This window comes from Elgaria multicarinata, chromosome 3 (genome assembly GCF_023053635.1).
Source record: "Elgaria multicarinata webbii isolate HBS135686 ecotype San Diego chromosome 3, rElgMul1.1.pri, whole genome shotgun sequence".
Lineage (NCBI taxonomy): Eukaryota > Metazoa > Chordata > Lepidosauria > Squamata > Anguidae > Elgaria > Elgaria multicarinata.
The window spans coordinates 163,725,543-163,747,585 of NC_086173.1; the positions used below are offsets into that span (position 1 = coordinate 163,725,543).

Consider the following 22,043-nt stretch of genomic DNA (forward strand, 5'->3'; position numbering starts at 1 on the left):
CCTGGTAGACAGCTTTACATGATGGTATTGATCAGTCCCCATTAATGATCTTGCTGTCTGATCTTGGACCAGCTGAAGATTCTGGACAGCCGATTGGCCACTGTGTGAACAGTGCTGGGCTAGACGGACCGTTGGTCTGATCCAGCATGGCTCGTCTTATGTTAAGGCCTCACCGCACCTCTTAATCTCACCTGCTGCCATGAGTGTCCACCTGTACCAGAACGGGGGCACAACAGGATTCCAGTCATGACATCATTGTGGGAGCGGCAACAGCATCTCTTGCCACATGGACGTGGCTCAGGCCAGGAAGGTCCCACTGTCCGTTGCATTGCGTTGCATACATGGGGAAGATCTGGGCGCCATCTTTTCCTTTGCCTCGGGAAGAAGTATATCTTGAGTTTGGCCAGAGTCTAGCCCCCTACACTTATGCAGTGCTGTCAGCACATGACTGTGGAAATAGGGTATGCGATGTCCCCCAAATTTCCCAATTCATCTACAGCCCCCTGGGCTACTCCCCACACCGTGCAAAGCGTTCATCCAAACCTCTGGATGAGATTTTGGAGGCTAGCAGAGGGCTCTAGAGGGACATAAACATCTATGAAAATGGACTCCCCCCTCAAGACTTCTGTCAATGGAGAGGATGCAGTTGGAGAACCAAGTGGAATATTCCACGTTCTTTCCATACACAAGTGTTTTCTATGTATATTCATTTACGCCAAGCTCCCCAAAACCTTTCTGATTATATTCTACGCCTTTAAATGATTTCTCTTCCACAACAATTTCATTAAAAAGGATTATTTCTATTCACTAAAACACGTCCCACAGTCCCTCTGCTTGTGCATGTGTGTGAGAAACACACACATGCATCACTTGATGCATTATAAAAGCTCACACTACAATCGGAACCGTTCTTGGGCTTTACGAAAAGAAACATGAATCCTCGGGTGTCTGTTAAGGCCTATTTTATGAGAACAGAGACCACCATATTAGGAGCATTTCTTCGGATTCTCCCTCGCCTAGACAGCAATTAAATGATTTGTCTGAAATAAGAGGAGTGTAATATTCCAGACCGTTAAATAGCTTCCCCTGACTCAGGCCCATACCTGGACTTCGATTGCTCTATGGGAGCTGTAAATGAAGGAAAGGTCTGGGGAAGACTGAGAGCATATGTTCTGGATGGCCCTGATTCAGCAGTTGTAGCTAACGCTGCCTCATCGGTAGTCACACCTGGGTCTTCCTCCAGATAAATAGACCCTTTTTCCTGAGAAGGGTCTTCCTCATGAGCGTACTCTGGACAAAATGGTATTCTGGGAGTCAGGAGAGCTCTGCCACCATGGCTCTGAGTATCCCACCGGATACACTGCCATTGCTGCTCTGCTGAATCCTGGGTGGTGGAAGGAGAGTCTGGAATCATGACTGGGCTCAGGACAGGGTTGACTGGATTGCGGGGGACCACAGATGAGGCATTGCTCCCAGAGGATCCTTCATCTTGCTTTAGGTGTACTCTAGGAGAGGCCTGTTCTGGGGGATTGGACCCCTCCTGTACTGCTTTCCCACATTCCAGACAGTGAAATGGTTTCTCCCCCGTGTGAGTTCTTTGATGGGCGAGAAGGACAGAACTCCACCTGAAGCTCTTTCCACACTCCAGGAATTTAAACGATTTCTCCCGTGTGGATTTTTTGATGTAAAGCAAGATCACGCTTCCGCTGGAAGCCCTTTCCACACTCCAGGCATTTAAATGGTTTCTCCCCTGTGTGCGTTCTTTGATGGGCAAGAAGGCCAGAACTGTCCCTGAAACTCTTTCCACAATCCAGGCATTTAAATCGGTTTCCTTCTCCTGTATGAATTCTCTGATGAATAGTAAGTTTTCCCTTTTGATTGAAACTCTTTCCACACACCAGACATTGAAATGGTGTTTCCCCTGTGTGAGTTCTTTGATGTACCTTAAGGGTACCCTTCCCGCTGAATCTCTTTCCACACTCCAAGCATTGAAATGGCTTCTCCCCTGAATGGATTCTTTGATGGGCAGTAAGTGACCCCCTCCAAGGAAATGCTTTTCCACACTCCAGACACTTAAATGGTTTCTCCCCTGTGTGCATTCTTTGATGGGCAAGAAGGCTAGAATTGTCCCTGAAACTCTTTCCACAATCCAGGCATTTAAATGGGTTCTCTTCTGTGTGAATTCTCTGATGACTAGTAAGGGTTGCCTTACGATTGAACTTCTTTCCACACTGCGAACATTCAAAAGGTTTTGCTCCTGTGTGAATTCTCTTATGGGAAGTAAGCTCATCCTTCTCGATAAATCTCTTTCCACACTCTACGCATTGATGTGGTTTTTCATCTGTATGCGTTCTTTGATGGAGCTTAAGGCAATAGCCCCGACTGAAATATTTTCCACACTCTGGACACTTAAATGGTGTTTCCCCTGTGTGAGTTCTTTGATGCGCTATAAGGGCATTACTGTTGAGGAATCTCCGTCCACACTGCAAGCATTGAAATGGTTTCTCCCCTGTGTGAATTCTTTGATGCTCTATAAGGGCATTACTGTTGCGGAATCTCCATCCACACTCCAAGCATTGAAATGGTTTCTCCCCTGAGTGGATCATCTGATGAAGAGTAAGTCCCCACCTCCTCTTAAATGCTTTTCCACACTCCAGACATTCAAATGGTTTCTCCCCTGTGTGTGTTCTTTGATGGGCGATAAGTTCGGCTTTGCTCTTGAAACTCTTTCCACACTCGAGGCATTTATATCGGGGCTCTTCTCCTCTGTGAATTCTCTGATGAACAGTAAGTTTTCCCTGATGAATGAAACTCATTCCACACTCCAGACATTGAAATGGTTTTTCCCCTGTGTGAGTTCTTTGATGCATTTGAAGGTTACCCTTCTGGATGAATCTTTTTCCACACTCCAAGCATTGAAATGGTTTCTCCCCTGAATGAAACCTCTGATGAACAGTAAATCCCCACTTCGAATTATATGCTTTCCCACACTCCAGACATTCAAATGGTTTCTTCCCTGTGTGTGTTCTTTGATGGCTGAGAAGACCAGAATTGTCCCTGAAACTCTTTCCACACTCAAGGCATTTATATCCTTTCTTTGCTGTGTGGTCATCAAGGGTTGATTCACAACTGAATATTTTCCCATTCACAGGCCGTTTTGTCTCTCCCTCTTCTTTCGGAATTTTTTCTTGTACCGTAGTTGCATGGAGGTCACCATCCAGGTATTTACTTCTCTCTTGATTTCTTTGGTTTTCTTCCAGCTGATTCATCCCATTTTGATCCCCAACATCCTCTTCCATGTCTGGCCCCTTATCACTTTCCTCAGAGACTTGATGTGCTTGTTCCATTTGTTTTCTCCCACACATCCCAGACTGAAAGAAATAGAAAAACAGAACATGAGTGCAAAGCCGAGAGGCATTTCCAAGTCAGGGAATCCACTTGATGTGGACCTATCTAGGGAGGTTGTGGGCTCTCCCACACCAGAGGCCTTCAAGAGGCAGCTGGACAACCCTCTGTCAGGGAAGCTTCAGGGTGGATTCCTGCATTGAGCAGGGGGTTGGACTCTATGGTCTTGTAGGCTCCTTCCAACTCTGCTATTCTATGATTCCCACCTCTTAAAACGGAACACATCAGTTCCCAAAACCTAATCAAGCTATTTCCTAGTGAACATCAAAAACTATTAAAGTTACAGGTTCTAAACAGTGGATTTGTGACACCAACCTGGGACAGGCCTTTCTTAGTGAGATAGGAGTCACCTTTGCAGAAGCCATATTTATTCCTTTTTTAGCAGAATGCTTTCTAATTTTATCTTTAATAATGTTTTCAACCAGTTTATCCAGAAGTCACATTAAGCTAACCAGCCAGAATTTTTCCGGATACCTCTGGATCCATTTTACTACAACTGGTGTTTCATGTTTCTTCTTCCAGTGTCCTGGTACAGAGGCTAATCTCAGGCACATGTTTCATATTTTTCTCAGAAGATAAAACATCTGTCAGGGATGCTTTGGGGTGAATTCCTGCATTGAGCATGGGGTTGGACTCGATGACCTTGTAGGCCCCTTCCAACTCTGCTATTCTATGATTCTATGAAACAATTTCCTATTTCAGTTCTTTAAGAACTCTAGGTTGGATACCCTCTGGGCCTGGTGATTGATGAACTTTCAATTTGTCAATAAGATTGAGAACTTCATCTTTTGTCACCACTGTATGCCTCAGTTCCTCAGACTCCCTGCATAAAAAGGTCAGTTCAGACACAGGTATCTGTCCTGCATCTTCTGCATTGAAGACCGATAAGAACTTCTCAACTTCTCTACAGTGGCGTTCTCCTCTTTAGTTCCTTTAACTCCATTGTCATTCAATACTCCAGCTGCCTCCTTAGCTTTCCCTCTTCTGATATATTTAAAGAATACTTTATTGTTGGCCATGATTTTGCAAGGGATATGCTCTTCAAAGGCTTTGTAACATTTCTTATTTATTTATTTATTGCATTTCTAATCCGCCCAATAGCCGAAGCTCTCTGGGCGGTTCACAAAAAATTAAGACCATTCAAAGTATAAAACAACAGTATAAAACCATAATATAAAATACAACATAAAAGCACAACCAGGATAAAATCAGCAGCAGTGCAGAAATACAAATTTAAAACAGCAGAATTAAAATTAAGTTATAGACTTTTAAAATACTAGGAGAATAAAAAGGTCTTCACCTGGCATCTAAAAGAATATAGTGTAGGTGCCAGGCGAACCTCCTTAGGGAGCTCATTCCACAGCCGGGGTGCCACAGCAGAGAAGGCCCTGCTCCTGGTAGCCGCCTACCTCACTTCCTTTGGCAGGGGATCACGGAGAAGGGCTTTTTTTTGCAAACTTGAGCTCTCTTTTGTTTTCCTCATTTGGGCAAGACTTCCATTTTCTGAAAGAAGCTCTCTTTTCTCTAATAGCTTCCTTGACACCGATTGTTAACCATTATTATTATTATTATTATTATTATTATTATTATTATTATTATTTATATAGCACCATCAATGTACATGGTGCTGTACATATTAAAAGAATTAAACAGCAACACCCTGCCACATAGGCTTACATTCTAATGAAATCATAATAAAACAATAAGAAAGGGAAGAGAATGCACCAAATACGAACAGGGGACAATAAAACTAACAGTGTGAAAGTAAGAACAAAGTCAAGTTCTAAAAGCTGGAGAAAAAAAGAAAAGTTTTAAATTGAGCTCTAAAAACAGTAATTGAACTCTTGGACTTGGTGCTACCTCTCCTAACCTGTGGTATAAATTTTAGCCAAGCTTCCATTATTGTCATTTTAAGTAACCTCCAAGCATTTTGAAAGGATTTAACCGTCTTGACTCTCCATTTCAACTTCCTTTTCACCAGTTCCCTAATTAAGAAATGTTTCCTCTTTTGAAATCAGATGTGACTGTCTTGGACCTCCTTGGTAATTTCCCACTTACTGAAGCCACTGTATGAACAGAGTGCTGGACTAGATGGACCCTTGGTCTGATCCAGCAAGGCTCTTCCTATGTTCTTTACACTGTGGTCACTGACGGCAACTGAAACAACAACAGTATGTAGATCTCATACTAGGTCCTGGTTAAAATAGCGGAGGACAGGGAGTATTAACCAGGATGACACAGACAGACATATTAGCCATGAGGGGCGGAGCCTGACGGCCATGTACTAGTAAGCTTTCTTGTGAGGCTCCCGGACTGGGTAGCCGAAAATTCAATTATCTCATTTAAATGGGCATGAATCTCTAATGAACATCAATGAAAATGTTTATGACTTTTAACAGATGGTGATGATGCTTTTTTTGAAAGTATAATCTCTATACGGAGTGGTGAAAACAGCGCGGCTTTTGGGCTCAGCAGATCACTTTGTCGGAGCAAAGAGTTAAAAGCGAAAGTAAAGAATTTGTTATTGTTGGACCTCTTCCAGCGACTGCTGATTTAAATTGCTGTGATATATCACTCCTTATCTGTGTGGAGCAAGCAATTGGTAATAAATTTAACCATCAGAAAGCAGTGAGAGAGAGGAGTTGTTTATTTGGATGGAATGAGAGACTGTTTTGATTGTTAACCGGAACATTAAGCAACTGATTTATGCCCTATGCCGAACATTAGAATTTTTTTTAAAAAAGTGGAAAAAGCTACCTGGCAACGCCATAAACGTCCCTCAAATCATAATCTCGGTCGCCTTGAGAAAGTGTCTGGATCCTCAGAAGAAGACGCAGATAGTTGTGAGAGCGGAGACAAGATGGCGACAAAAGCTGGCAAGGAGCCAGCTACTATGGAGGAAATCAGGAGCTTGATATTAGCAAACAACACCACACTTTTTTAAAAAATGGGTGAACATGCGGAAAAGGCAGACAAAAGAATGGATGTGTTAGCTGGCAAGATTGCTCAGAATGATAAGACCGTAAAATTATTAGAAGCAGGAGTAAATTCACTGGAGAAACGGCAGGATGTCTTTGAAAAAAGCTGTAATGTACAGTTTGAGGATCAAGAGAAAAGGCTGATCCAATTAGAAGATCAGAATCGACGATCTACGCTTCGAATTAAGAACTTTGTTGAAGTATCAGGAGAGGACTTGAGAAAAGTAATTTTGCGGTGGTTTAAAGAAATGATGCCTGATCTGGAAATAAAGGACTGTGAGGTAGACAGGATTCATAGAGTGGGAGGATCAAACTACAGAGGAGCAACTAAAGACATCCTGATGAAATTTGGCAGCTACTACAAAAAAGAGCAAGTTATGAAGAAATTGAGGTCTTTGGCTCTGATACAATTTCAAGGCAATTCAGTGCAAATTTACAATGATCTTTGTCAGCAAACACTCAAATGGAGACGCAGTGTCAAACCAATAACTGAAATATTAAGAAAGAATGTAATAAAGTATGCCTGGGGCTACCCTGTTTTTTTAAGGTTTACACATGGTGGGAAGCTGTAGTAATACTCAGACACATCTGAGGGTTGATAGTTGAAGTGACTCGAAGCGACCAGAGCCACTTGAGTGCCGTTTATTGAGCATACACAGAGTTTAAGTAGGAAGATCTCTCCTCCTTCTTCCCCCTCCCTCTCAGCCGAAACTCCTTTGATCACCTTGCTTGTACCATGAATTCACATCTTTAATCCCCTCTGTTTGCTGAGTTAGTCTGCACAGTTGATAATAAAGTGCTTGACCTGGAGTTTATCAGGACATGTTTTATGGCTGGTTAGAGGTCAATTCATAAGCCTGTTTTCCTAAACAGACTAAACAAGATTAAGAGTCAGTTGCCCTCTGGCCCCTGCATTCCAAGACAGTTTGCTGTCCGCAAATTCAGAGGCCAAATAGCGGACACTTATAATATACCTACATCTCCCCTTTCTTTATTAATTTATGCCGAATTGGTGTTGTCCTGATGAACTCTTGGGACATGGTTGTCTCAGGACAATAAGGTCTCAGAGGGGTGTTTTTCTGCTAGCAGCGGCTATACATTTGCACTAGATTTTGGTGAAGGAGTTTCAAAGATAGCATTTCTTTGCTTAACATTGGCTACATATTTGGGCAAGATTTAGGAATACATCGAATAAGACATTTGGGATATATTGCATAAAATAATAGGCAACTATTAATATAGTGATCAATGCAATATAATACATATTATATTTCAGAAAAGAGTAATAGAATATAAGGCATATAATTTTTTAAGAAAGATTAATACAATACAATATATATAGTACTTTACTTCAAGAGAGAATTTAGTCAACAGAAAGGAAAGCATGACTATTTGTAAAGTTCAGGCTGGGTTGTATTTTTGTGGAAATTGTCCAGCAGGTTAAAGCAACACATGCTTTCTATATTGTTGCAGCTTAGGTGTTTGTTGAAGAAGTAGTTCGTGGCTGCCTGGTTTTGCAAGGCAAGTCTTTCTTACATAAGTAAAACAATTTTACATAAAGTTTTATTTTTATACAGGAGTAAAACTATTTCATTCAAAGTTCTTTTTTATTTGGCGGAGGCATCAGTTCTTGATAGGATAGAAATTTTTAGAGTAAAGCAAGTCTTTTTGCTGGGTTCAACGGTAACTAAGTTATCTGGAACGTGCTTACAGTCTATGGTAGGTCTTCTCACTGGCTGAAGCAAATAGCCAATGTGGAATAATTGGCGCAGCTGTTTCTGGCTCTGGTAGTCTTGAGTGCTGAAAAACTGCTGCAGCTGATGTCATCTGGACTCTGTACTGCAGTTCATCTGGGTTGGTTTCATCTTTTTTTTATTATTTTCTGAGAGGACTTCTTGCATCTCTAGGCCAGGCTGGGAAAACTCTAAAAACTTGTATATTGGAAATAAACTACAAGAGAGGTGTGGATTCTTCTTCATCTCTTGGATGAAGCGCAATAACAAAACAAGAATTATGTACATGGATTTGTGCATTTTCTTTTTTAAAAATTTAGAGGCTAAGTTTTCATTCTGCACATGCTCTTTGGCTAGGCTGCTAAGGGCTAGTTAAAGCTGAATGAAACTTTCAATCAGGGGCTTTAATGGCTCTGCATGTGAGCGACAAAGAAAGGGTCTTGTGAGACTTATTGTCATGTTAAAAGAAGCCATTAGATTTGTAGCAACTTTTTTGGGGTAACATAAGCTCTAGGTAAATTAGCAATAATAAAGTACACATTTTGGAAGTAAAACATAAGATTCAGTTTTGAAAGCAGATATATTAACAGCTCTTTGCAGTGCTAACTTAGCTTCTCACTCTTGAGTGATAGGATTAAAGTTAGTCATTGTTAGCTCTTCTCTCATTTGTATACAAGGTGGGGGCATGAAGGAGTGGAACATGGGAACAGCAGTTAGGGGAAAGGATGAGTCAATACACAGAAAAACAAAGCGTTGGGGAACGTGAAAAGAAAAAAAATCTCTTAAACTCATCTACTGATATTTGTAATGCTACAGACATTTGCAGAAGGCATTTAATCTGCATTTTAGTGAGAGGAAAACAAATTAGTTAGGTAGTGACTTCTCTTAAACTAGAGGCACTCAAGGGGTAGCTGGGCAAGTATCTGTTTTAGGGTGGATTCCTGCATTGAGCAGGGGGTTGGACTCGATGGCCTTATGGGCCCCTTCTAACTCTGCTGTTCTCTGAAATCTCTTTATGCTAAGGCTTTGAAGCTCACGCTTCTTTCTCTCTGCTCTGAAATCTGCATAAGCTTGTGTTTGGAAAACAAAAGACTGACAGACAGTGGCTATTTAGCATACCCTGGGGGCAGGGTAGGTTTTTCATGATTTTAAGACAGAAGTGCGAAAGCAACTTTAATCAGCTTTCGCCAGAGGAATGGTGGAAAAACTGTCTTTTAAATCAATCACTAGACTTGGAAATCTTTGCGAAGATTGAATTCAGGTTGGGCGGTTATTTTGAATTAATTCATGTAGAGCAATGAGTCTCTCTTTAGAGAGTGCTCTGGCGTTGTTGAAAACCAGGTAAGAGGGATTGGCGGATGAGAACAAGCTCTTTTTGCAAGAACTGCAGCTAAGATCTTGCATAATGAGAGGCTGTGTCAATATTCTTGCAGGTTTTAATCATATTGGCTGGCTCAGAGTTCATGCCTGGGTCTATAATGGCATGAATACGTCTGAAAAAAGACGTTGGGCTGGGGCAACTCTGCCTTAAGGTGTCGGGCTTGGATCACGTAATCTTAACAATTGAGGGGGTCTGGTGTGAAGGGGAAGGATTCCTGGCAAATATGCCCGAGGCTGCACCATAATGGTGCTGGCACAATCAGAATCAATTATTCTTGGAACAATAAACATTCTCTTCTTTTCACTGCTTAAGCAGGGAAGCACTAGGCTTAAACATCTAGAAGGCAAAGGATCAGAAAGTTGGAAGGAAACTCTTTGCACTTCTCTGGGAGATTTAATTTCTATTTCTTCTTGCAAGGTAGGATCTATCTTTGCACTGTCACTTGTGGTGGCAGGGATGGAAACTATGCTGGTGGCTATGGTGGAGGACACACACGAGAAGTTTAAACTCAAACAGTCTTGCCTTTGCAGCTTCAGGGCACGTGTGGAACTTAAGGTAAGCTCCTCTGAATCCGGCCAGCTCGTCACACGGGGAGGAGGCGCGCTTCTCTGGGCTGTTTTCTCAAGCGGCTGCCTTCTGTGTGACGGCACAGGGCTTTGGTTTGCATTTCTGGCTGCCGCGCGCACTCTTGACCCAGCTTCGCCTGGAGAAGCGATGTGGCAGAAGCACTCTTGAAGCACTTCTGAGCTTAGGCCAGTAGTCTGGGCAACTTGCTGCACTCTTACCCCACCTCACTCGCTCTCTAGCACCGACTTGGTGCTTCTGTTGCTTATGGCTGGTGGCAGCTCCGTGACGGCGCTGTGCTGAGGAGGAGGTGGAGGCAGAGTTGGCAGGATGGCGACGGGGTTTGTGCGCTTGCTGCGCAGGGAGGAAGGAAAGGAGAAAGGAGGCAGTTGCTGGACGCAGGGAAGGGAGCTTGCTTTGCCTGCTTGCCTGCCCAGAAGAGGCGTCTGCCTTTAAGGGCAGGGCTGCTACTGCTGGCAAAACGCTGTGCTTGAGGTGTGCTAAGGACAGGGCATGGTAAGGGTTTATAATCTTTAATATAGGCATTTTGTGAATTTACTTGGCCAGTATCGTATAAGGGGCACAAAGAAAGCATTTCTGACCTCTCTGCCATTGCTCTTTGGCTGCAAGTTAGTTGGGCTTCTAAAACTTGCTGTGGTGAAACAATTTGGGTTGGCTGTGGGTCAGGAGTTGGTACTGATGTTAAAGTTAGGTCTAGGGAAGATTTTGGCTTAAAAAATTTAATTGCATTATAGTACGGTGGCGGATTAACGCTCAAACCGCTAGTAGTCAAAATGTCTTGAGGTGGGTTTTCTTCAGGAGCGGGAGCTAATGCAAAAGCAGAAACCACAGGGGGGGTTGGCTTACAAATTTCAACTGCTTTGTCTTGGGGTGGTAGATTAACACTTAGCCCGCCAGTAGGCAAAGTGGCTGAGTTTATTTGATGAAATTTGTTGAGCGCTACCCAACACTGAAACCAAGAAAGCAAGATTTTATCAGAGGCGGGAGGTTCTTGATGCAAAACAGTTCCTATTTTTTCCCAATCTGATAACAGGAGAGAACCACATTCTAAATACCAGGGACAGACTTTCCCAATCTTACCAACCAGCTTCTGAAATGAGGACAATGTGGCTTGCCCCCCTGTCTTATTGACTATGTGGGTCAATTCTACCACGTGCTTCTGCTGGAAGTTCGAAAGTTTGCAGCCCATACTTACCGCTTGAAGAGGTCTTCTGGGTAGACGAGGGGTCTCTTGGAGACGAGGGTGCACCGCTGGGGCTTATGCTAGGCGACGGTAGGTATGTTTGGCCAGCTGCTAGTCGTGGTGGTCCCTGTTCGGCTGCGCCACTCTGTAGTAATACTCACAGACACATCTGAGGGTTGATAGTTGAAGTGACTCGAAGCGACCAGAGCCACTTGAGTGCCGTTTATTGAGCATACACAGAGTTTAAGTAGGAAGATCTCTCCTCCTTCTTCCCCCTCCCTCTCAGCCGAAACTCCTTTGATCACCTTGCTTGTACCATGAATTCACATCTTTAATCCCCTCTGTTTGCTGAGTTAGTCTGCACAGTTGATAATAAAGTGCTTGACCTGGAGTTTATCAGGACATGTTTTATGGCTGGTTAGAGGTCAATTCATAAGCCTGTTTTCCTAAACAGACTAAACAAGATTAAGAGTCAGTTGCCCTCTGGCCCCTGCATTCCAAGACAGTTTGCTGTCTGCAAATTCAGAGGCCAAATAGCGGACACTTATAATATACCTACAGGAAGCAATACAGAGTAACCTCTCTGGATCAGGGCAAGGAGTTGCTTAAGAGTTTGGGTTTGCATGATGGCGCAAGTTTAAAAAAAGCAGGTGGGAACGGAAGTGAAGCTGGAGCATCTGGGAGGTGACAATCTTGATAAATTGATAATGAGATAATAGTATATATTTTTTATTTTTAAAAAAAAACATAGAGGGCTTACCGGACAGGCTGAGGACTGCCTCTCCCCCCTCCCCTAAGGGTAGACAACGGCCGGAGTGATAGACTTACGGGGATTTGGGGGGGAGGGAGAGGAGGGGAGGTATGGTTGGGTGGGAGGGAGGGATTTGAAGGGGTTTTCATGGTTTTTGTGTTTTTATGTAGGTGAATTTGAGTTGCAGAGCACATGGGATCAGAAGGATTATCAAAAGGCTGAATATGGATAAGAAAATAAAAATAACACTTAATGTAAAAGGTCTGGGGGCAGTCGTGAAAAGGAGGAGAATTGAACAAATGTTAAATAGAGAAGGATCTGATATTATCCTTCTGCAAGAAACACACCAGGGAATCGATGGGGTAAATGAAATACGCATAAAATGGCCAGTTTATTATGAAAAGTCACTGGAGACTTCAAAAAATAATAATAATGGAGTGGCTATATTGATTTCAAAAAGAACTGTATTTATATTAGATACTATAGAAAAGGAGGATAATGGTAGATATCTTATGATAAGGGGTCAAATTGAAGGCAAAGCGTATACATTAATGTTTATGCCCCTAATGAGAGACATAGAGAATTTTATATAGAATTATTTAAAGAAATAGAAAACTTTAAGGAGGGGTATGTTATTTTAGCTGGGGATTTTAATATGGCTATGGATAATAGATTGGACAGGTCAAACCCCACTAGTGCTGAAAAGAGGAATAATATTACTATATTGAACAAATTGGTAAAAGAAAAAGACTTTGTGGATTGTTGGCGTTTACTTAGTGGGGCGAATCCTGGGTTTTCATACTACTCTCCAGTTCATCATACATATTCTAGGATAGACTATATTTTTGTTTCAAAAGAGTTTGCAAATAAGGTCTGTAAAATGGAAATGGGGTTAATAAAGGTAACAGATCACGCATTGCTAAGCTTAGAGTTTACAGTTAGGAAGAATTATAAAGAAGCGTATAGGTGGAAAATGAATACAAAAATATTGAGGTATAACAAAGTGGTAGAAAAATGCAGAGGGAACTGTCAGAGACTTGGGAAATTAATGAAAAGGGAGGAACAGTAAGGGCAGTTGTTTGGGATACCATGAAGGCGGTAACAAGAGGGATTTGTATTAGAGAAATGTGTAATTTAAGGAGGCAGCAGCTTGCAGCGCAGGAAAAGTTGGAGGAAGAGATTAAGAACTTGGAGAAAGATTATTGGCAATTTAAAAATAAACATAAATTAATAGAAAAACAAGCGAAGAAAAAAGAATTACAGAACATAAATATAGAGGAAATTCAGAAAAATCTGATTTATATGAAAAGGGAGTACTTTGAAAATAGCAATAAAAATTCTAGATTGCTAGCCAGACTCACACAAAAGGAAAAAGCAAGGAATGGGATAGGAATATTGAAAGATAAGCAAGGAAATTATTGTCACATAATGAAGGGTAAAATAAATTTTTTTCAAGAATTCTATCAATAACTATATAAGGGAAAGGATACTCAAAAAAAGAAGTTGGAAGCTTATGTAGAAAAGTATATAAAGAAGGGAATAAAAATAGAACATAAAGAATTAATGGAGAAGGTAATAACGCAGAGGGAAATTGAAGAGGTAATTGAGAATTTGAAAATGGGTAAATCATCTGGGGTAGACGGTTTAGGACCAGAATATTATAAAGTGTTTAAAACGTTTTTAGTACCGAAATTATTGAAACTGTATAATGCCATATTGGAAGGAGAGAGGACACCAGAATCATGGGAACATTCATTGATAATTTTAATTCCAAAACCAGATAAGGACTTGACTGTCCCTGATTCATACAGACCTATTTCATTAATAAATCAAGATGCAATTTTTTTTTCATCTATTTTAGCACAACGGTTAAATAAATTCATAGCTGAATATATAGGGGAAGACCAATGTGGATTTGTAGCAGGTAGACAAATGCATAACTTAGTGGGAAGAGTTTTATCATAGAATCATAGAATAGCAGAGTTGGAAGGGGCCTACAAGGCCATCGAGTCCAACCCCCTGCTCAATGCAGGAATCCACCCTAAAGCATCTCTGACAGATGCTTGTCCAGCTGCCTCCTGAATGCCTCTAGTGTGGGAGAGCCCACAACCTCCCTAGGTAACTGATTCCACCGTTGCACTGCTCTAACAGTTAGGAAGTTTTTCCTGATGTCCAGCCGGAATCTGGCTTTCTTTAACTTGAGCCCGTTATTCCGTGTCCTGCACTCTGGGAGGATCGAGAAGAGATCCTGGCCCTCCTCTGTGTGACAACCTTTTAAGTATTTGAAGAGTGCTCTCATGTCTCCCCTCAATCTTCTCTTTTCCAGGCTAAACATGCCCAGTTCTTTCAGTCTCTCTTCATAGGGCTTTGTTTCTAGACCTCTGATCATCCTGGTTGCCCTCCTCTGAACATGCTCTAGCTTGTCTGCGTCCTTCTTGAATTGTGGAGCCCAGAACTGAACACAATACTCTAGATGAGGCCTAACCAGGGCCGAATAGAGAGGAACCAGTACCTCACGTGATTTGGAAGCTATACTTCTATTAATGCAGCCCAAAATAGCATTTACCTTTCTTGCAGCCATATCGCACTGTTGGCTCATATTCAGCTTGCGATCTACAACAATTCCAGATCTTTCTCGTTTGTAGTATTGCTGAGCCAAGTGTCCCCCATCTTGTAACTGTGCATTTGGTTTCTATTCCCTAAATGTAGGACTTGGCATTTATCCCTATTAAATTTCATCCTGTTGTTTTCAGCCCAGCACTCCAGCCTATCAAGATCACTTTGAAGTTTGTTTCTGTCTTCCAGGGTATCAGCTATCCCACCCAATTTTGTGTCATCTGCATGTAATGCAGTAAGATTAAAGCGGGAATTTTGGCATTGGATATTTTTAAAGCTTTCGATTGTGTGAGCTGGCAGGTGTTAAAGATGGTTTTAAATAAAATGGGATTTAGAAATGAATTTAAAGCTTTAATAGAACAGTTATACTCTCAAAATACAGCCGTAGTGGTAGTGAACGACGGAGTTACGGATAAAATACGACTAGCCAGAGGGACAAGACAAGGATGTCCACTCTCGCCTGTCCTGTTTGTAATAGTTATGGAATTATTGGCGAATGCAATAAGAGATGATGGGGAGATAGAAGGAATAGGTGATATTAAAAAAATTAAATTGAATATGTTTGCGGATGATACTTTACTAACTATTAAAAATCCAATAAGTAAGATGGAAATAATTAAACAGCAACTGAGAGAATTTGAGGAAATTACTGGGTTAAGAATAAACTGGTCCAAATCAGAGATGATGTTATTTAATTATACTAAAAAAGAAGAGAAGGAATGGGAAGGAAAAGGAATAGAAATGAGAGTCAAAGAACAGATTAGAAATTTGGGAATTAAAATTACCAAAAATTTAGAGAGTTTAGAGAAGGAGAACTTAAATAGTTTAAAAAAAGAGATTTTAGTAAAATTGGAAAAATATAAAAGATTAAATTTATCCTGGTTTGGAAGAATAGCATTAACAAAAATGAAGATTTTAGCAAAGATTAATTTTGTGCTCAGGATGTTACCAATAAAAATTTCAGATTCAGAGATAAAAAGTTGGCAAAATATCATAAACAACTATTGTAATGGGGACAAGAAAGCGAGGGTAAATAAGAATAAATGGTATTTAAGTCAAAAAAAAAGGGAGGATTGGGTCTCCCAAATATTAACCTATATTATATAGCTAATAGGTTAAGGCATATTGTGGAAGCAATTATAGGAGTAGGAGATTTAGATTGGATGGAGGATAAAACCACAAGTAATATTGAGATGAAGTTGGAAAATGTATTCTTTAGGGAAGGAGGGAAAAAATGGGGTGAAAGTATAGGTAATCCGCTCTTGAGGTTTCACTGGGAAATTTGGAGTAAATATAAAGGGGAGTTGCTTTTGAGCAGCTCCCCTTTATCACCGGTAATAATGCTAAAGAATTTCCCGGAGGAATTAAAGAGTAGATTAAGTACTTGGAAGAGGTTTTAAAAGATAAAAAATTAACTTGGTTAAATTATTGGCAATTAGAACAGTGGACCAAAAAGTGGGTAAGAGAAAATGGAGATTGCAGAGAGTTGACGAAATTTGAGGAATTAATAGTTAAAAAAGAAAATGATAAAGGAAAAGGGATAGCGTCAAAAGGGTTAATGAGTGAAATATATAGAATATTGTTGGAGAAAGTGTCGATGGATAGTTCAGGGAAAACGGTTTGGGAGACAGATTTGAATGTACAAATAGGACAACAGAGCTGGGAGGGACTATGGAAACAAAGAGCGTTGAGAAATATGTCTGTGAGAATAAAAGAGAATTACTTTAAAATCATATGGAGGTGGTACCTAACCCCGATTAGATTAAATAAGATAAATAATCATCATTCAGCAAATTGTTGGAGAGGATGTGGGGGTAAAGGAACGTATTCACATATGTGGTGGGAATGCAAATAAGTACAAAAATTGTGGAAGATGGTGTATTTAGAGATTGAAGAAATTGTGGGAATGAAGATAGAACGAACAACAAAAGTTGCATTGCTGTCACTATTTGGAGATTTAAAATGCAAAAAAGTAATTAAGGAATTGATAACGAATTTGCTGACTGCAGCAAGATTGATTGTAGCTAGGAACTGGAAGATTCAAGGAGATTATTGTATTGAGGAATGGTACAAAGAAGTATGGGATATAGCTATTAATGACAAATTGACTTAATATTAAATTGAGAAGAGGTATAGCTAAAACAAATGATTTTGAAGGAATCTGGAAACAGTTCCTAATATTTGTGTTTTCTAAGGGAAGTGAAACCACCAGCAGAAAAAAGTATGAGATTTTGGAATCAGGAATGAGATCCCGAGGTGGGGGGTGCACTTATATGTTAAGTTTGATTATGTTATATAGATACGGTATTAATGTTAATCAACAATTATGTAGTATGGCTTTTTTTAATCGTAATGGTGTATGTTTAAGTATTGTAGAAAATAAAAAAAATAAAAAAATAAAGATATCAACTCAAAAAAAAAAAAAAGACTTATTAGCCATATAAGCCCTCTCTGGACGCATAATTAGTGGCAAGTAGTGGAAACAACAGGAAGGAGTCTTTCAGCTTCTACCAAGGAAGGGAAAAGGGATCTTCACCAAAAGAGGTCACATACCTCTAATCCTCCATCATGTCTTCCTTGTACAGAGAACCCGTACTAAAACAAAGGACAATACTTCCCCATAGGGATTCATACTTGCCCATAGGGATCCATTGCAAAACAATTACATCTAAGGAAACAGGACAGAAATCTCCATAGAGAAACCATACTTGCCCATAGGAATCCATTGCAAGGCGCTTGTCCATAGGAATCCATGGGACAGAATTCTCCATAGAGAAACCATACTGCCCATAGGGATCCATTGAAAAGCACTTGCCCATAGGGATCCATAGGACAGAATTGTCCATAGAGAAACCATACTTGCCCATAGGGATCCAATGCAAAGCGCTTGTCCATAGAGAAACATAGGAAAGAATTCTCCATAAAAAAACCATACTTGCCCATAGGGATTCATTGCAAAACAATTACATCTAAGGAAACAGGACAGAAATCTCCATAGAGAAACCATACTTGCAGATAGGGATCCATTGCAAACCGTTTGCCCATAGAAAACAATGGGACAGAAATCTCCATAGAGAAACCATACTTGCCCATAAGAATCCATTCCAGGGATCCATTCCAAAGCGCTTAGATCCATTGCAAACCTATGGATCCCTATGGACAAGCAATTTGCAATGGATCCCTATAGGCAATTATGGTTTTTCTATGGAGAATTCTGTCCAATGGATCCCTATGGGCAAGGGATTTGCAATGGATCCCTATGGGCAAGTATGGTTTCTCTATGGACAATTCTGTCCCATGGATTCCTATGGACAAGCGCCTTGCAATGGATCCCTATGGGCAAGTATGGTTTCCCTATAGCAAAGCATTGTCCTTTGTTTTAGTACCGTATTTCTTCGATTCTAAGACGCACTTTCCCCTCTAAATAAACAGCTCTAAAAATGGACTGCTTCTTAGAATCCATGGCGTCTTAGAATCGAAGAAATACGGTAATAATCGCCTCTAACCTTTCCCGCACAGCAACATACTTTCGCAAGAGAGATAAAAGGAAGAAAAAGGGGGAGCCGCTTAATCCTTAGCCCCCGCGCCTCAGGGCAATCACAGCAAGCAAGCAAAGGTTTGTTGGTGTGGGTTTAAGCACACACCACTTCCCACGTCCTGTGGAGAAAAAGGGTGGTGGTGGGGAAGACAGCAGCAGCAACCATCTACCGCCCTTTGTGCTCTGCTTGCTCTGTCTCGCCTGCGAATTGCTGTTGCACTGACCTTCCCGGCGCAAGACGGGAAGCAAGAGAGCAAAAGCCTGGCGCGAGGCCCCAGCCAAATGGACGGGGCGCGAACCCTCCTGCAACCCAGAATTGGAGAGAGAGAGATCGGATGGGATCGCAAAACAAAACACACACACACACACACACACACACACACACACACAAATCCTGTCTAGGTAGAAATAGCGCGGGAGGCCACGTGTGGAGGAGCCGCTCTCGCCTCTTTCCAAGAGAGGGGGCGGCAGAGGCCAGAGGGTCTCTCGACCACGTGGCGGTCCTCGGACGGCGCCTATTGCTCTGCGCTCCAGCCCCGCTCTCCCCACCCCGCGTGCAATCGCGCAGGGGCGGGCTCGGCGCTTTGGGGAGAGGTTAGCGCGGGGAAATTGGGCTGTATGTTACCGTCCTTTTTCTGTAAGGCTAGACTAGGACAGTGGCAGTGAGGAATGCTTAAGGAGGAAGCCAGTTATGTTGGTAAAGTGTGTGTGTGTCTTTGTTCGTATTTCTTCGATTCTAAGATGCTCTTTTCCCCCCAAATAAACATCTCTAAAAATGGGGTGCGGCTTAGAATCGAAGAAATACGGTACGTCCCGCAACCATGCACAACTTTGGGTCCCATTTGGCGACTGGACTGCATGGACCAATCCCCTCCTTCTCCTCCTCCTCCCCTCTCCACAAAAGCAAACCATGGGTGCCCCATTCCCTCTCTTCCGCCCCACACCATGGAGCCCCCTTACCTCCTTGCCTTCGCCCCACCACCGGCCTCCGCCTCCTCGCCAGCCGGCCGGGAAGCCTCACATGGCCGATTCCCCTTTCCAGAAACACAAAGGCGGGGGGCATTTCCGAGTGCCTCCTCCCTTCCCAATGGGGGACATCCGGCCTCTCTAGGAGTCAGAGCTCGGCTCTTTTAACCCCTTGAGTGGGGGGCTGAGAGGGGGAAGCTGCGCTGCCTCCCTTCGCTGAGCGCAGCAGCTCGGGGGCTCCCTGGGATTCACAGCGAGGCTCGCCTGGCCACGGGCGTCCGCGCAAGGGGCGCAGGAGGCAGGGCTGTACCTAAGGAAGTATGAGTTGCACAAGTCTTACACAGCATGTTTTTATTTTTTGGAATCATAAAATATTGTTGGAAGGGGCCTATGAGGCCATCAAGTCCAACCCCCTGCTCAGTGCAGGAGGACACGTGTGTTAGAAGTAGTCTATGACAACTCTGCAATGTAGTCCTCTCCAAATAGAGGTTCTATTTGGAGAGGTTCTCCAAATAGAACCTCTCCTCAGCTTTAGGGTGGATTCCTGCATTGAGCAGGGGGTTGGACTCGATGGCCTTGTAGGCCCCTTCCAACTCTGCTATTCTGTGATTCTTCAGTGGGCCACGAAGCTCTACAGTGTTGTCTCGTTTATTGTAAAAACCACCACCACCAGCTCTTGTGAATGTACATGACTCGATTGTTTGTTCCCTGTAGTAGAGCAGAGCATAGAAATGGGCTGTAAGCTGACCAGAACACCCCACGCTCTCCCCTCAATATCAACCATGCCCTTTAACTCTGTAATATCCTTTGGCCCAAATGGAGTTGTTCTGATAGATATACGAGAACCAGCCATTTGCAGCTCTACAGTGTTATCTCATTTACTGTAGAAAACCACCACCACCACGTCTTGTGAAGGTATGTGACTCGACTGTGAATTCCCTGTAGTAGAGCAGAGCCTAGAAATGGGCTGCAAGCTGACCAGGTCACCCAACCTTCTCACCCCAATATCAACCATGCCCTTTAAGTCTGCAACAGCCTTTGGCCCAAACAGAGTCACGGAAAGAACTGAGAGTTTCAGCTATGGGTGGAAAGACGTTGTTTGCACGACAGGACTCATGGTCCAGAATGCTGGGGACACAGTCCAAAACCTTAGGAAGACTGTTCTAGGGAGTGTTCCCGAATGTTTCCAAGATAAAGAAAATCAATCTAGGATGAGTTGATGTTAGATCAATGTTCTTTCACCCAAGGACGAAATCCAAACATCCCTTAAGCATGACTCCACCATTCCAGCGACAGAGGGTTCAAAAGCGCTTTATTGATTAGTAATCAAGGCCTGGTCTCTTCAAAGGGAGCAATCAGAAATGTGACGTACCGAGGGCGGCTTCAAGGGTGTCTTCTAGCAACTGTCTTATCTAACTAAAACAATAGCTTCTCGGCTCCAGGCAGAAAGTTAACTTGCAGTAACTTACAGTTACAAAGGGACTGTTTTGCACAAGATAAGGAAGCTCTGGTTCTGATTGGTTTATGCTGCTACTGGGCCCTGCCCCTTGCAGGCTCAAATGCTGTGCTGAATTCCCAATGTCTTTTGTCTGATTGCTCCCTTTGAAGAGACCAGGCCTTGATTACTAATCAATAAAGCGCTTTTGAACACTCTGTCGCTGGAATGGTGGAGTCGTGATTAAGGGCTGTTTGGATTTCGTCCTTGGGTGAAAGAACATTGATCTAACATTGATGTTATGATAAGGGCAGCAATGTTATAAAATATATGGTATGATATTCAGGGGAGTCCTTCACATAATGTTTGATTAACTTGTGGAGTTTTCTGCCATAAGATGTGGTGTTGGATACTTGGCTTGGATATCTTTACTATCAGTGCTGGAACAATGTCTGTATACCCACCCACCCCCGGTGATCCGGCTGATCAGGTGGGCTGCGGGGAAAACCAGGTGGAGTCCCCACAATTCCACAGGCTAAACTGGAGCCGTGGGTGCTGCACTTCTGCTTTGGGGAACAGAACTGCTTAGACACATCAATAAGCTGAGTGGCCAAACCTCCTTGCCTCCCAAGTATTTTGAGGCACACGCCCAGGAAAGCTGCTTAGAGAAGCAAGCCACTTCCAGTTTGAGAAAGACCAGCTGAACACTGATCCGAAAAAGTGGTGCCCAATAATGAGAACTCAGAGGAAACTATTTGTTTATTTATTAGATCTCAATAACGCTCCATGGCCAAAGCCCTGTGGGCAGTTCATAAACATTTAGAAACCGTTAAACACAACGTGATAAAACATAAAATGTTTTGAAAGATGAAAACAGAATGAAGCCAAAGTAAAAAAAGAGCCTTTGGGTATGGTCTAAAATAACAAACTGAAGGTCTATAAAAACTGGGTGAGTGTGGCAAGGTCTTCCCCTGGCAATGAAAAGAACGCAATGTAGGCAGCAGGCAAACCTCTCTGGGAAAAGCATTCCATAACCGGGATGCCACCACTAAGCAGGCCCTCCCCATAGTAGCCATGTGTGTCACTTGATTTGGTAGACACCCAGAAGAGGGCCTCTGAAGATGATCTCAGGGTCTGGGCAGGTATGTTTGGAAGGAGACAATTCTTCATGGGACCTAGTTTTAGCAATTTGAATTTGGCCTGGTAATGGACTGGAAGACAGATTTACATGAGTATTGGGCTAGGTGGGTCCTTGGTCTGATCCAGCATGGCTCTTCCTATCTTCTTATGCCTCAGCGCACCTCTTAATCTCACCTGCTGCCATGAGCGTCTACCTGTAGGGGAAAGGGGGCACAACAGGATTCCAGTCATGATGACATCATTGTGGGAGCGGCAACATGGGCATGGCTCAGTCCAGGAAGATCCCACTGTCCGTTGGATTGAATTGTGTACATGGGGAGGATTTGGGTGCC

The 22,043-nt window shown here is 42.5% G+C and overlaps 3 protein-coding genes across 8 annotated transcripts in view; all 3 read right to left on the minus strand.

Moving 5' to 3' along the window:
- The window catches only part of LOC134396310 (oocyte zinc finger protein XlCOF6-like), a 211,820-nt gene that overhangs the window by 57,654 nt on the left and 132,123 nt on the right, over nucleotides 1-22,043 (minus strand). The window contains exon 1 of one of the 2 annotated variants that reach the window (XM_063122758.1): nucleotides 17,186-17,218. The exons of the other annotated variant lie outside the window; for it this stretch is intronic. The gene's annotated coding sequence lies outside the window, so the exon portion shown is untranslated. Of the gene's footprint in view, nucleotides 1-17,185; nucleotides 17,219-22,043 lie in introns of those variants that run through there. 2 annotated transcript variants of the gene reach the window in all.
- LOC134396302 (zinc finger protein 665-like) overlaps nucleotides 1-22,043 on the minus strand; it is a 48,265-nt gene that overhangs the window by 20,274 nt on the left and 5,948 nt on the right. The gene's annotated exons all lie outside the window — the stretch shown is intronic.
- Nucleotides 1,553-22,043, minus strand: part of LOC134396384 (zinc finger protein OZF-like) — a 253,426-nt gene continuing 232,935 nt past the window's right edge. For 2 of the 3 annotated variants that reach the window (XM_063122865.1, XM_063122867.1), the window contains exon 3: nucleotides 1,553-3,371. In XM_063122865.1, coding sequence (XP_062978935.1) covers nucleotides 1,653-3,365 — 1,713 coding nt within the window. In that variant the 5' untranslated portion in view covers nucleotides 3,366-3,371 and the 3' untranslated portion in view covers nucleotides 1,553-1,652. Of the gene's footprint in view, nucleotides 3,372-19,130; nucleotides 19,199-22,043 lie in introns of those variants that run through there. The other variant, XM_063122866.1, reaches the window with a different exon arrangement.